The sequence below is a fragment of the Penicillium diatomitis genome, assembly GCF_028827545.1.
Source record: "Penicillium diatomitis strain IBT 30728 chromosome Unknown utg000010l_segment0_segment0, whole genome shotgun sequence".
Classification (NCBI taxonomy): domain Eukaryota; kingdom Fungi; phylum Ascomycota; class Eurotiomycetes; order Eurotiales; family Aspergillaceae; genus Penicillium; species Penicillium diatomitis.
This window is the reverse complement of record NW_026623182.1, coordinates 1,323,238-1,337,016: the sequence shown is the minus strand read 5'-3', so window position 1 is coordinate 1,337,016 and position 13,779 is coordinate 1,323,238. Positions and strand designations below refer to the sequence as shown.

Here is a 13,779-nt window from a genome sequence, read left to right as displayed (position 1 = left end):
CAATGCACATGGAAAGTTTCTTCCGCAGTAATGGTTTGCCACCAGCGTTTTTACTACCTTTGTAGTACTATCATACTATATACAATTGTATATAGTTAGTAACTGAGCAGTACTACTACTAAACAGTAAGTACTAAGTGGTAAGCACATAGTATGATACCTCGTTACATACTTTAGTCTTTACTGCCATACTTTCTCATATTTTCGATAGTGGATCGGGGCATTCGACCATAAGTGGCCAATCCGAACACTTGCGCATCGCCCCAGAAATGGTGACTCGCCCGGCGTGCACTCGTGAGATTCTGTTCCTGTACCCACTCTGCTACTCGAAGGAGATAGAGGACATGGATCAATGTCCCGTGCACAAATAATGCTCGTTACATTGAAGTATCCTTTACAGATATTGGCGAAGTCCGGCGATCGAGGAGATAGTCAGGTGATGCGATTAGACCCGAGGACCATTTTGATACACAACTTATAGGATATTCGTCGCAGAGGAATGGCTTGACGAGTCAACAGGTCGGCAGATTCATATGACGCTGAACTGTCGGAAGAGTCAGGGCTGGTCAGCCTGCAAAAGAAGAGTCAGGTACCTTACGACTGAACCCTTTCCGCAGAGAGGCCGACGACCAGTCTCGACCGCGAACAGACAGGACGGGTCGCTGTGTCAAGCCATGTACTGGACTCGTACAATGCTGCCGGTGTACTTCTGTACTTTCGAGTTTCTGCCATAATCCCATTCACTTCGGTGACTGTACTATTATTATTGTCGTGGTGGTGAGACTACTCTCCATCGGCTGGTCTACTAAGAATAATCATGTTCCGGAAGGTCCCAGCTCATATGTCCCACCCGCAAGCTGCATCGTGCATCGTGCAGACTCTTCAGAACCAGTTTACTCGAACGAGTAGGAGAATTCTATTCCCCACTAAACTTCCTCTTCGGGTCATCGCTCCTCCCGCCTCGGTCTCAATAATTCTTATTATTCCCTCTCCCTCATCGTCGCTCGCCTTATTCTTTCCTTTTTATTCTCTCCCTTATTATCGTCAACATTCGCCCGTTCTTTCTCTTCTCCTTTTTCTCTCTTCTTCCCCTATATCTAATGCTCTCTTCTTATTCTGGCACATTCGCCCCGCACACTTAATAGATTCGATACAATCTCGAGCCGAGCCGATACCCAAGCATCCACTTCCACTCCCCTGCGAAGCCTACGATCCACCCGCTTCCGCTGGAAAAAAGACACTCGGCCCCTCCTGCGAACCAAACTATCTGGGAAACCGACTGCAACCCCTCCCTCTTCGCTCCTCGCACAGTGTGTGGGCGAATGTCGCCTTTACGATCTTATCCTTAACACTATCCATTCTTTTTTTCAGTCCATCGACATTTTGTGAACCGTTCTGTCTTCTGCTCTTATCTTTGTGTGTGTTTTTGTTTCCCTTCTATATTCGATCCTTTCAGTCTCCCACCTCTGCGGTGGCGTTACACAATATTCGCTCGCAGTCACAATGCCGACGGTCTTACTGCCCTCGTCCGCCGCGGCCTTTGCGCCACGAGCGTCGCCGAATGTGGTTCTCACCCGCAAGGTCGCGCCGTGGTTGACGGCGACATTAAAGCGAGTGAACCGGGTCAAGCGCCCACTGAACAACGTCACCCAGCACACCCGGTGCCTAACGGAGACTCTGTCGTCGACAAATGCGATCTGGACGCTGTGCTCGATGATGTTCACGAAAGCGCCCGAATCGGAGCTACGGAAGGATGAGAATCCTCTGGTCGAGGGTTTGTTCAATTACCAAATGATTCATATCGAGGCTTACGTGGTGCATGTTGATATGGTCTCGCGGAACGAGGTGGCTTTCAAACTGACTCCAGAAACGATCGAGTCGCTGGTCGACTTCCACAAGGATATTTACTCCAAGGATGCTGCCGCAAACACGTGGGACTGGTCTGGTAAGCAGGTGCAGTTGAAGAAGTTGCAAGAGGAATTTGTTCAGGCCGCCAACAAGTTCGTGTACCGAACCGATGCCGAAGCTCTAGAGGGACTGGAGGACGATGGCGCCGGGGAGCTCCTGTTTGGTCGAAGCGAGGATGCTAAAGCCGCAATCTCGGCGCTCTTCGTGCCTCTCTTGCCCCCGCCACCTCGTGTGGTCGACGTTGTACGCCCGGTGCCTCTGCTGCCTAGCTCAACCGGCCCAGAAACCTGGTGGAGTACTCCGATGCCTCCTGCAGCTCCGTTGGAGTGGAAACTCGTGCCGTCTAGCCCCTCGCCAGCGTGCACCGAGGAGTCCAACCCAAACCTGTGGGCCAGCATTGCCTTTACCGAAGCTCAGCTGCCATCGCCGACACCCTCGTACAGCATGCCTCTCACCACCGCGCCGTACTCCACGTATGATATGAGTATGGCACCGACCTCGGCCGGCGTTGCGTCACTTCCACTACCGAGTATGCTCGTGCAGCCTTGCAGTACAGCTGCCAGTATGGCAGGCTTCGGCGGGTTTGGCGGCTGGGGGGAATTCGCTCCCTTGCCATATGGGATGATCATGTAGCCCATTGCAAGGAGTGGGTCTGATCGATTCAGCGCCTTCTCCTCTCAAGGTGCGGCACCACTGTCCAACTCGGGCTGGTCTGCTGCTTCACGTGGATCGTGGAGCCAGCAGCAGCCTTTGCGACCCTCTCTTCCTCTTCCTCCGCCTCCACGCTCCCCTGTTCTGAGCAGCCCTGCCAACATCGACTATACCCATCAATCCACTTGAAATGGATTCTTGCCCGATATTGAAATAATTGGCATCCTCGACGGCGTTTTCTGTTCCTTCGGCTCTGTGTGCATTCTGTGATACTCCACTTCGCCAGCTGCATCATCCTCGCTCGTTGAGTTTGATGCTACGCATTTGACATTGTTCCCAATCGCGTCTTTGTTTTCGTCGCTTCTCAGCTAGCGTCAGCGGTCTTTTCTATTTTCATCTTGTTGTCGTCTTTTCTTCCCTTTTTTTTCATCTCTCGCTTTGTTGCATGGAATAGCGGCGGGTCGGCTTTTCTGTTCTTTTCGATTTGTCTCATTGTCAGCATATTATGTCATGAAGACCAGGTGTGCCTCGCGGCATGGGATATGAATTTGGATGTGGAACGACTTTCACTTCTTCGGTCACGATTCGACGAGAGCACGGAAAGACCACGCATGTGACCGACTGGTTTTGGTCATATGGGTCAGTCTTTCTCAAATGCTTCTCGCCGAGGACTTCTCTTTGATGCTGGGTATCAGACTGGCGAGTGAGCCCTTCGTTGGGACCGCTCGGAGTAATGTCTGCGTGGCGGCAGAGCTTTCACGATCGACATCTGCGATGCTCGATCGGGCTCTGCCATTTTTCTTCCAAAGCTCTTCAACAGAGGAAGGGGATGGGAGTCCAGCATGGGCGAAAACTCCCTTTTGCCGCCCTGTCGGCCCCGCAATGGTCGCCTGTGGCGATGGTCGGGCGCAAGAAGTCTTGGAGGTGGATTGAATATTTCGAAGCGTCCGTGACGCTTTGAGGGCCTCCATCCTCTCTTCTGATGCGACAAGCGACGCGGTAATAGGGGCATTCTTTCGCCTGTGCTAAAAGCTCCTCGAACCTGCCTCGTGATGGGCTCATTAGGGTCATCTCCTATAACATCCAGGCTGGGAATTTTTGGATTACGTCGACGAAATCCTGGATGAGCTTGGTGTGGTCGGGAGCTCGTTGATCGAGCTTCATTCTTTGTCTTTCCCGACCCCAAGAATCGGATGCTGGTGCTTTCATTTCTCTCAGTGTCTGGGACGAAGGGGGCTAGATCCCTTGAGTCGAGAGCACTATCCTTATTGTCAAGTCTTCCAGTCTAGCTACTTTTAGTAACATGCTGCATGTACTGTACCCAACTTCCCAGGCTCTCAAATGAAAGATGCGTATATCGCTTCCAGTGAGCAACCACGCTTCCAGTAGAGCTCTCGTCTGGTTCATGTAGTAGAGAACGTGGCACTTGGGCTCTCCGCGTTATCATCCCATTTTTGGGCGATGTGCTTGTGCCCTCTGTGGTCTAGGTTTGATCCATACGAACCATGTGGCAATGTGCTCATCCGAACCATCCTATGAACAAAATTCCCTGGCACCGTCAGACATTGTCGACCTGATTTCGACGAAGTCTTCATCCCACAGACTATCAAGTCCCATAGAAGTCTCAACATCTAGTCCGCTCCCGTAGAGCAGCCAGCTACTGAGGGACTATTGTCATCAGGACTAAAAGGCATCAGGTTGAGAATCACCAGGAGCACATCAGCTTCACCAAAGTATGAACTTCAGCTCCACTTGGCCCATTCGGACAGCCCTCACGCTGGCGTATGACGTCAGAGAATCCGGGGCAGACTCAGGAGAGGCGCTAGGCGGCAAGCGCGCATTGAACGGATCCTCCCCCACGAGTTCAAGTCAAGAATACGTTCCCGACCTGCCTTCTTATGGGGATACGATTTGATTTTACTAAAAGTGACCGAGCTTTGACGTCGTATCACGCGCTTCCTTTTGGAGCTTTCTGGCCTGTTGCTCCGCGATTATCCCTGCCCGGTCGAATTGCTGTTGAGCTGGAACAGAGCGGGTGGACTTGGGCTATCGAACCGACTTGAGAGTCTCAAGCTTTGCTCCTGTTGCCTGCCTGCTTCCCTTTGTGTATCTACACTGGGGACTCTACATCGTATCTCGGCACTTGTCCTTGTTCGATCCAGCGCTTCCGCTCTATTGAATAATACGAGTCAACCACGAAGCGCACACAGTTTGATTCAAGTCGGTACGTGTGGATGCGCTTTGCTGAGAACCATGGACTTATGGCCCCTTCTGCCGCGCAGCCAGGTCTGTGTTCAGGTCCTGCTTAAGTCGATAAGTCCATCGTAATGCTTGCTAACCAGTCCCATAACGACTTCTAGATCCTAGAAAAGTGATTTGGTGATCCCCAGTCACGAGTTAACTCTGTGCAACAGTTTCGAAGAACAGGGCCTTCGCCGCCAGCAACCCGATGGCCGCCTTGCATGAAGCCCTTCAATGCCTCCTGCCTACATCATGGGATCAAGTCCCTCAGTCGCCCGATGCGCTCCGTGACTATCTCCGTGATATATTTAAGCATAGCCGTCTGATAGCGGAATCACTGCCTAATCCTCCGCCATACGATCACGACGTGTACAGTGAGCTTGAAGTACTGGCGACAGGCACTAAGCCTCGTGTACAATTCACCCCCTCGTCTGTCAGGGTCAATGAGACGGACTCAGAAGTGACCTCATTACAGAAGGAATGGGGGAAACCTATGAAGGTTGGTGGTGGATCGAAAGAAAATCCACTTGATTTGCACCTCTGGAAGTTGTCGTCCAAGGACGGGAAAGGTACTTGGTTCGGTAGAAGGAGTGTACACGAGGGGCTTCCATTCTCACGGTGGAAGGAGAAGTTTTCAACAGAGTACGCCCACAGTCTGCGCGTCAATCAACGGAAAATTAGGAAAGGGCAGACGCCAGATGCGTGTATTCGTGGTATAGGAGCCGAGAAGAAAGTGGAGTGTGTTGAGGTCAAGGATGAAGATGGCTCAACGCTCGGTCAGGTCAATGTGTATCACGTCTCAGCCCAGTTTCCGAGGCCGACCGCACCACGCGACTTTGTCGTGTTGATGATTACCTCTGACGTTGGACTTCAAGTGGGAGGAACAAAGCAACCAGGACGGAGTATGATGATGATTTCGAGGCCGTGTGAACACCCAGATGTTCCGCCTAGGAATGGGTACACCCGCGGTGAATACGAATCGGTGGAGCTCATTCGAGAAATTCCCCGAGCGAGCAATGCCGGCGCTGGCTCTGCTTTGGAAGCTGACAGTGAGAATGAACATGTCTCACGTGCACAAGCGTCTGATGCACAGGACGATGATGAATCAAATCCTGTTGAGTGGATCATGGTCACGAGGAGTGATCCCGGAGGCAACATTCCCAAGTGGATGATTGACAAGGGAACACCCAAGAGCGTTGGAGGTGATGCTGCCAAGTTTATCAAATGGGCTCTTGAAAAAGACACGCCACAAAAAGAAACAGCAAGCTCGCCATCTTTGCAAGATGAAACGTCGCGGCACCCCAATGGCGTTTCCAGCGGTACCGCCGACCTGAGCGACATCTCTGACTCGGATGATTCAGATTCAGACTCAGACTTGAGTTCAGTCTATACCGACACTCAGTCCCATCATGGTCTTATTGCCAGTGTGACTGGCCTACTTCATACCGGCCTCGAGAGATTCGCACCTCAAGCATTACTGGACTACGTGCCTTATCAGAGAACTCCTTCGGGGAACCTTATCCAGGTTGTCAAGGTCCCAGGAGATGGAACGGAAACACCATCTGCCGCACCAGCACACTCAGCTAGCGTCTCCAAAAAGAGGCTATCCAATTCCAATAACGGTGACAATATGTCTTTACCGTCGAAGCATTCAGAGGCGGACACACCAACACTCGATGAAATACCCCCAGGAAACCTTCCGCCGGCTGAGTTGATGGAGCTGACAAAGGCTGGTAAACTCACCAGCCATGAGAAAGACCTTGCCAAACTTGCTGTGCGCAAGCGTGAGGTTGATGCCAAGCTCGAGACGGTCCGCTCCGAACTAGACAAATTACAGCTCTCCCAGCCAAACGTTCCGTCGGCGTCCTCACACACAGCCAACAGTGACACTGGGAGTGAGCAAATCGGGCATGGCCAAGTACAGAACACAGGTCCTTCTTCAGCTCCACCCGACTCCTCAGCCACGGAACTCAGTCACAGCACTGCGAGTAGCGACAGTAAGAGCACGATCGAAGACGCCGCGACATCTGACCGCCCAATGAAGTCAGAGAAACCAGCCGAACTCCACAAGGTTACATCCCAGCTGTTCAAGGAGGAAGCGAAACTGTTGAAGCAGCTGCGCAAGATTGAAGCCAGCCAGTTGAAGATCGCATCGAAGATCGAAAGCAAACAGCGCAAGCAGGCCGAACGCTCGAAGAAGTCCAAGTCTAAAAGCGAGATTGAGTCTCTTCGTCAGGAAGTCAAGGATCTGAAAAAGGAGATTAGTCAATTACGTTCTGAGCGTGAGAAGTGGATTGATCTAGTCTCTACCTTGCAGATGGAGAACAAGAAGCTGGCGGGAGGAGTGGACGAACGGAAGTGACACGCTGCCATGGAAGACTCCTGACTGTCTACCATGAATATTATCAATTATGCCTTGTTCTTCGCAAGGGCGTTGTACATAGTTATTTCTCTCGATCTGCGCTTTAGCGCTCTTTACATCGTTCATCTCCATTCAAACTGTTTCCTCGGTGTATATGCATGGCGATAGAATGAGATTGGTAGCCTTCAACTGAATGATTCTTGAAAGTCTGCGGATTTGCAATTGAGTCGCTTTGTCTTCTTTCTACAAACATATTGCTTACACCTATGTTCGCCGCCCAAGTGCGCCCTCGCTGAAAGCTTGATATAGGGCTTGTGAGGGGATTAATTCCGATCCTTGAAAAGTGCCCGACTCTTAGTACCAGAGCTTCGTATGCAGCAGATCGTCATGCTTTTCAGTACACTTCGCGTGATTTCGAGTGTAGTTGCAGCTTCACAGGGCAGGGAAGACGCAAGCGCGTTTGGGACTCCAAAGGTCGAGCCGAGGCTAGTCGGTTCCTTGCAATGGCGTGGCGCATCGTAGCCTGGTGTGCAAGATCGCTCGTAGGGCCAGGGTAGATCGAGCTTTCCAGGTTCATAGGCTGACAATGTGAAATTTTGAAAATGCATCCGTCCAAGAAGAGTGTCGCTTGCGATTCATGGCTTGACCTTGCCCCTTGAGAGGATGAAGTAACCTTATCGATCGTGAGAAAAGCATCCAGGGGCCCCGGGGGTGGTTCGAACGATGACTACGACCACTGCCACGAATTGTGAAAGGATTTCATGAATCAATGACTCCATTCAATCTTATTCTTGAGTCTGCATTTTCGAAAAAAAAAATATGATCAGCATACCCCCGGAAAAGCCTCACATCTCAAACATCGATCTGCAAGAAAGATAATCCTACCTCTGGCGGATTCCCAGCTCCTCTGACCATTTTCTCCATCATCTTAATGCGAACTTTCTCCTTGGGCTCGCCCATGCCCACGGCCATATAGGAGAGCAGCGGATTATGGCCAACGTATGAGGCGCAGCTGTCGCGCTTGATATTGGAGAGCCACTCGTACTTGGTCGTGTCTGCGTGGCCGGTTCCGACGTATCGGGCTTGGAGAGCCTCGAGGTTCTGGAGGGTACGAAGCTTGTCGGCCATTGTGAATCGTTAACGAGGTAAAGAAAGTCAAGCGTGGGGAAGTGGTTTGATTGTCGACAAGGAACAGCCGCGGTCTTCACGCAAAACGATGGGTTCAGGCGGAGGAATGGAATGTATCACGTGATAGGGATTTTGGACTGTACATTAGTGATTAGATCAGATGGGCCGGATCGTTTTTGTAAACGATGAGCTTATTTGCTTCGATTTTTTCGATAAGCCTCTGGAAACTCTTTACTCTGCATATTTCCATAAGATTTAATGAGTTCGGCATCTGCAGATACGAGACCGCTGGCGTCGAGGATAGCGTCGCTTGTTCATGCGCATTTCGACCGCTTGCCGGCTCGCAGCAAACCGAAGATTTTTGCAGATGGCTCTAGGGAATGGATACCGATGACCGGAATAGTTGCTGTTAAGGGTATGCGTCTTCTTTGTTTTTTTCACTTTGCTTTGTGTTTGGACTTCGAAGGTTGAGAGAAATGTGATCGTTTGAGAGGATAACCTTACAAGCTCTGTTATAGGACAGGGTTCACCATGCGAGACATTACATTGCATAGCAGTCACGTATGTCTATTTCTTGATTTTCCGTACTCAAATGGACGAATATTGCAGTAGACTTTGCTCGATGGACCGCAGAGATTTCATACTGACGTCCGCTTATAGAACAGGGGCAAAATGCTTGCCAGCTTCTCAGATTCCTCAATGCAAAGGTCTCGTTCTCCACGACTGCCATGCTGAGATCTTGGCCATTCGTGCTTTAAATTACTGGCTTCTGCAGGAATGCCACGCTTTGTTGGTCGAAGGTGGCAAATCTCCCACTGCTGCTACCGACAACCTGAGATCCTCTTTTATTCAACGGAGAGCTTACGTCGGCACGGCAAACTCGAGTATTTCTCTCCCAGAGTCCAGCCTCAAAGGGCCACTCTTTGAGATCCAACCGGACGTCAAGTTCTACATGTACTGTACATGTGCCCCATGCGGCGACGCAAGTATGGAACTCTGCATGGCTGCCCAAGAAGATGCAACACCGTGGGACGTGTGCCATCAAACAAACTCAGATGACCAAGACTCGACCTCCGAGACCATGCTCGACGGTCGAGCTCATTTCTCTCGTCTCGGCATCGTGCGTCGAAAACCAGCACGCATGGACGCCGAGCCTACCAAAAGCAAGTCTTGCTCAGATAAGCTTGCTTTGCGGCAGGTAACATCCTTGTTCTCAATTGAGACAAGTTATCTCGTGGCTCCTACGGAGAGCGCATACCTCGCTGGCTTGGTACTTCCCGAGGAGGAGATTTCTCAAACTGCGTGCACCAGGTCTTTTGGGGAACAGGGGCGTATGGGATCACTGATTGGGCGCTCGTGGCCTCTAGAGAAAGTGGAAGGCCAGTACTTGTCGCGAATAGGGTACCGATTCCGACCTTTCCAAGTCCTTTCGGTATCCAACGATGAAATTCAGGCGCTGTGGCCGTTTGCAAAGCCCAAGATATCACAGACAAAAGAGGGCCAAAGTGGACGAAGTGTGCAGCCAGAGACTATCCCACCGCCGCCCAAAGTCAAACCAGGCAATGTGAGCTCCATCTGGACTGCGGCACCCTCAATATCACACTCATGTGTCCTGGCGACAGACACGGGGAGCAAGACATTGCCTGTTCTGAGTCATTCGAAGACAGGGCTATACGAGACGGTCATCAATGGAGTGAAGCAGGGCAATCGGCAGAGTGATCCCACGGCGAGGGGGGCCTCCTCCCTCTCGCGTGCAAAACTGTGGGGTCTCCTCCAAAACATTCTCCAGTCGACTGATTGTCTTGTAAAGGGTGCAGAGGAAAGTCACAAAGCTCATTCTGAGCAGAAGCCGGAGGCATCACCGATGGTTCAGTACTCGGGTTCCTATGAGGAATTTAAATGTGCCGGATACGACCCGTCGTCACCGCTTGGGATCCGTCAGTCTGCGATACAGGATGCCAGAAGGACACTCGGGGGATGGGTGCCGAATCGCGGAGACGAGACCTGGACTCTGGAAGTACTGGTGGACTCGAAGAGACGAAAAGAAAGGTGAGTGGGGTGAACGACTGGATTGGATTATAGACAGTTAAGTATACGTCGAAGAAATCTCCGCGCCACTAAAGTGACGCCTGCACAAGAGAATAAACCCGAAATTAAATATTGTTGTACACATGTGAGAACTTGTAGGGACCAGCGATCGGAGATTTCCGTTTGTTTGGGGTTTTTTTTTTTTTTTTTTCGCGCGATTAGCCCTTGATGCCACGCGTCACTAAATTTCAATCATCTTAGGTCCAGGGACACATGGACAAGTTTAGTAGATACCCGGAATGATGCGACTGCGGACCATGGAAGTGTAGCGATTCCAATCGGCACCGTACTTCTTCTTGCACTTCTCCTCGTCACGCATTTCACGGTGGATGAGTAAGACGCCAAAGTAGAGCATGTAGAAGTAGGTAAAGATCATGCCCCAGCCACGGACTTCAGGGGTCTGCACAGCCTGAGTCTGCACAGCACCGGTGGACGGGTTGATGCTCTCAATCAGGGCGTAGCCAGCAACGCCGGTGGGGAGGCAATAGGACCATGACATGATCCAATCACCCAAGTAGTTGATGTGACGGGCCAGTCCCCACCATCCAGACACCATCAGCTTGGAGCCACTCTTGGTCTCGATGAATTTAATGTGCTTCACGCGGGGGTCATTTGGATCTGTTCGGAAGCGATTCTTCTGGTTGTTGGCGCCGCGGAAGATGGCATACCCCACTGCAGTGGCACTCAGAACAATAGCAATTCCGCTCCAGCCCAGCTCGAGTGGGAAGACTGCCAAGTACCGGCTCTGGATGCTGTAAATGTGAGGGACCCAGACAACGTCACCAAAAGACAACATGAACCCGAATCCATCCATGATCACGTCCATAGTCGTCAGAATTGCGGGTTCCATGTACAGCGCATCCAGAATGTAGAAAGCTTGGAAGATGGTCACCAGGACAATCGAATCGGTGACGTATCCGTAGGTTCGGTATTGATGAGCCACGTTGGAGAGATTGAGAATGGTCCATCCCAGCAAGCCGGGACGCATTTCCATGAAGACCTTGATGTCCAGGGTACGCGAAGCTTCGCTGAGGAAGGGAATTGGTAGGCGGACCCGAGGATTGAGCTCTCGTCCGATGAAGAAGTCATAGAGAGGGTTCCCGGTGTGGCCGCCAGGAGCAAGCTCACGCAGCTCGTGGTTGGGCTTCCCGGGCTCGGGAACCGTGAAACTCTTCAGGTAGACGAAAATGGCGACAGAAGACGCAATCAACAAGTTGGCGGTGATAACCTGGATGTAGTTGTTCCACAAGAAGGTCCAGACCACGAAGTCGGCCCCGTACATGTAGGTTCCAGTGGCCAAGCCAAGGAGAATGACAATAGCAGAGGAGAATGCTGCGAATGGGCACATAGTTAGTTCGAGTGGACTTCTTGCAGATGCTCTGTCAAGGGACTTTCCCTTCACTTCACCATATATGAGGGAGCAATCGCCATACCGTTGAATTTGTACTTGAGTCTTCCGCCGCACGCGAGTGCCACGCCATCGGTTTCCTGACCCGGGAGGATGACCTGCAAGAACAGGCTGAGGGCGTAGTAGCTCAGGACCCATAGTGTGACCTCGGTATCATAAAGACCAGTGATTCCCTCTTTGGGCCAGCCAACTTCACGCTTCAGCTGGTCAAGAGTGAGAGTTGAGGGTCGAAGCAGGGACGGTGCGGGACAGCCGGTGACGTCGTTACACACAAACGTGAAGGTGTATACCAGGAGAGGCAGTCCGAAGACGATACCAAAGGCTCCGAGACTACCATGTCAATCAGTAACGCGAATAGCTTCCCTCTGCACCTGCGATTTGAGCACGTACGGTCCACCGAATTCATAGCCACGCTTCTCCGGGACTGGCTGAATCGGAACTTGAAGCTGCTCCGCCTTTCGAGGTGCCATGGTGATTGAAAGAGCTCTCAAACAATCTCGTTTGCAATGGCAGTCGTGGACAACCGGTCAAGTCAGACCAAAAGTGATAATCGACTCGGCCCTTGGCGGAACTTATATAGTACACTGACTGCACTAGTCTCGGTGGGTTTAGGGGGATGGGGGTTGGAAGCCACAGGGATCGCTTCAGCAGAAAATAAGTTCCCGACGAGGTGGCGCGTACGATGCCGGATCCCGCATTCCCGTGTGTGCCCCGTGCGCCCCCGCCGATGTTCCGGTTTTTACGTTTACTGGACCCTGGCTCTGAACTTCGGTAACTACTGAGTACTGACTATCTCACTACCTTACAGTTAGCACAGTACCCTGATATGGGGACCGTACGCCTCTTGGTCATGTCAGTAAGCTACATGCACTTGAAAGCATACTACTATACCATTGTCCCATTCCACCACTTCAACAGAGTCAAAGGAAATCCATGCTGACAGGTTGCCGCCGAGCTCGGTCACGATTGGTACGCGATGGTTGAGCTCAACCTCAAGGTGGAGGCTTTCGCGACCTTGGCCTGGTCATTTGTAGCAAGCTGATGCTCCAAAGAGACTTGGACGAAGCACCTTGGCTGGTCACTCAGGACTGGGTCACCCATGGCGGTTTAACTCAACAGCCTGAGATGAAACTAGCGAAATTCCCAATGGGGTCGCTGGCAGTCAAGCGACCCTCTCTTTGCGGACAAGCTTCAACTTCCACAACTTCGATACTACCTAGGCTACGGATAGGACCCGCATGGCCGAGCAAGCAACAACACGGACCAGACTACCAGAAGAAAGTGTCAAATAGCTCATCGCCGTCGGTGAAGGTTCAGCAGTCTCTTGACGGTCTGCAGAAACATCAAACCATGCTCCATCCTACAACCCGAAGAGACGGCATACAGTCTGTATCGGTGCGGGCCAAGATGTCCACAGATGACTCGCCAAGAACTCGAAATTGAGAAGATGTCACCTCTCTCACAACTTGGGCCTCTTGCAAATCAATCTATTCCGAAGTGGCTGGGGACCGCTACCGTCCTGGATCGCTGACAGCCAACCCCCATGCGACGGGCCATCCTTCAGACGGCGTGGTCAACTCTATGCCTGGGGCGTAGAGACGGTCCTCACCACGGACAGTGTCTCGTTTCCTCGTTTTACAGGAAAAATACAGATTGCCATTGCCCTTAGACCGGTCTCGCATGCGCTTGAGGTTCGTAGTCGAAATCTCCGCTTTAGGCCGGAGTGGCAGTAGTTACTAGTTACCAAGCTGTCTCCATGTGCTGCCGATCAGATACGCCCACGAGGTATTCAAGCCGTCCTCTGAGCTTGAAGCCGCGCTTTGTTTTAGTCAAAAGCCAATCGTTGTCTGTACCCCTTCTTTCGTTACTATTCGGTTCCGCGTCCCCTTGCTTTGGGATAACTCCCTGATCCGTTGGGGAGTGAGAGAGGCAAGAAAAAAACAAAACAGAAAAGGAAGAGGTCGTACCCGGGATCGAACCGGGATTGCCAGAAT

The 13,779-nt window shown here is 51.6% G+C and overlaps 6 protein-coding genes across 6 annotated transcripts; 4 read left to right on the top strand and 2 right to left on the bottom strand.

Moving 5' to 3' along the window:
- Positions 1–1,502: 1,502 nt before the first annotated feature.
- Positions 1,503–2,540, top strand: N7539_007480 (uncharacterized protein; the record flags this gene model as incomplete). The annotated part of the gene is made up of 1 exon (XM_056937081.1): positions 1,503–2,540. One exon carries the CDS (start codon positions 1,503–1,505, stop codon positions 2,538–2,540), a length of 1,038 nt encoding a protein of 345 aa, XP_056787880.1.
- A 672-nt stretch (positions 2,541–3,212) lies between these two features.
- N7539_007479 (uncharacterized protein) lies at positions 3,213–3,491 on the top strand (the record flags this gene model as incomplete). Its single annotated transcript, XM_056937080.1, has 1 exon — positions 3,213–3,491. One exon carries the CDS (start codon positions 3,213–3,215, stop codon positions 3,489–3,491), a length of 279 nt encoding a protein of 92 aa, XP_056787879.1.
- Positions 3,492–5,007: 1,516 nt separating this feature from the next.
- Positions 5,008–7,161, top strand: N7539_007478 (uncharacterized protein; the record flags this gene model as incomplete). Its single annotated transcript, XM_056937079.1, has 1 exon — positions 5,008–7,161. The coding sequence occupies one exon, from the start codon at positions 5,008–5,010 to the stop codon at positions 7,159–7,161; it is 2,154 nt and encodes a 717-aa protein (XP_056787878.1).
- Positions 7,162–8,013: 852 nt separating this feature from the next.
- On the bottom strand, positions 8,014–8,289 carry N7539_007477 (splicing factor 3B subunit 5 family protein; the record flags this gene model as incomplete). The annotated part of the gene is made up of 1 exon (XM_056937078.1): positions 8,014–8,289. One exon carries the CDS (start codon positions 8,287–8,289, stop codon positions 8,014–8,016), a length of 276 nt encoding a protein of 91 aa, XP_056787877.1.
- Positions 8,290–8,547: 258 nt separating this feature from the next.
- N7539_007476 (tRNA-specific adenosine deaminase) lies at positions 8,548–10,342 on the top strand (the record flags this gene model as incomplete). The annotated part of the gene is made up of 2 exons (XM_056937077.1): positions 8,548–8,704; positions 8,808–10,342. The coding sequence occupies 2 exons, from the start codon at positions 8,548–8,550 to the stop codon at positions 10,340–10,342; spliced, it is 1,692 nt and encodes a 563-aa protein (XP_056787876.1).
- A 258-nt stretch (positions 10,343–10,600) lies between these two features.
- erg24B (uncharacterized protein) lies at positions 10,601–12,255 on the bottom strand (the record flags this gene model as incomplete). The annotated part of the gene is made up of 3 exons (XM_056937076.1): positions 10,601–11,709; positions 11,811–12,115; positions 12,176–12,255. 3 exons carry the CDS (start codon positions 12,253–12,255, stop codon positions 10,601–10,603), a joined length of 1,494 nt encoding a protein of 497 aa, XP_056787875.1.
- Positions 12,256–13,779: the final 1,524 nt, after the last annotated feature.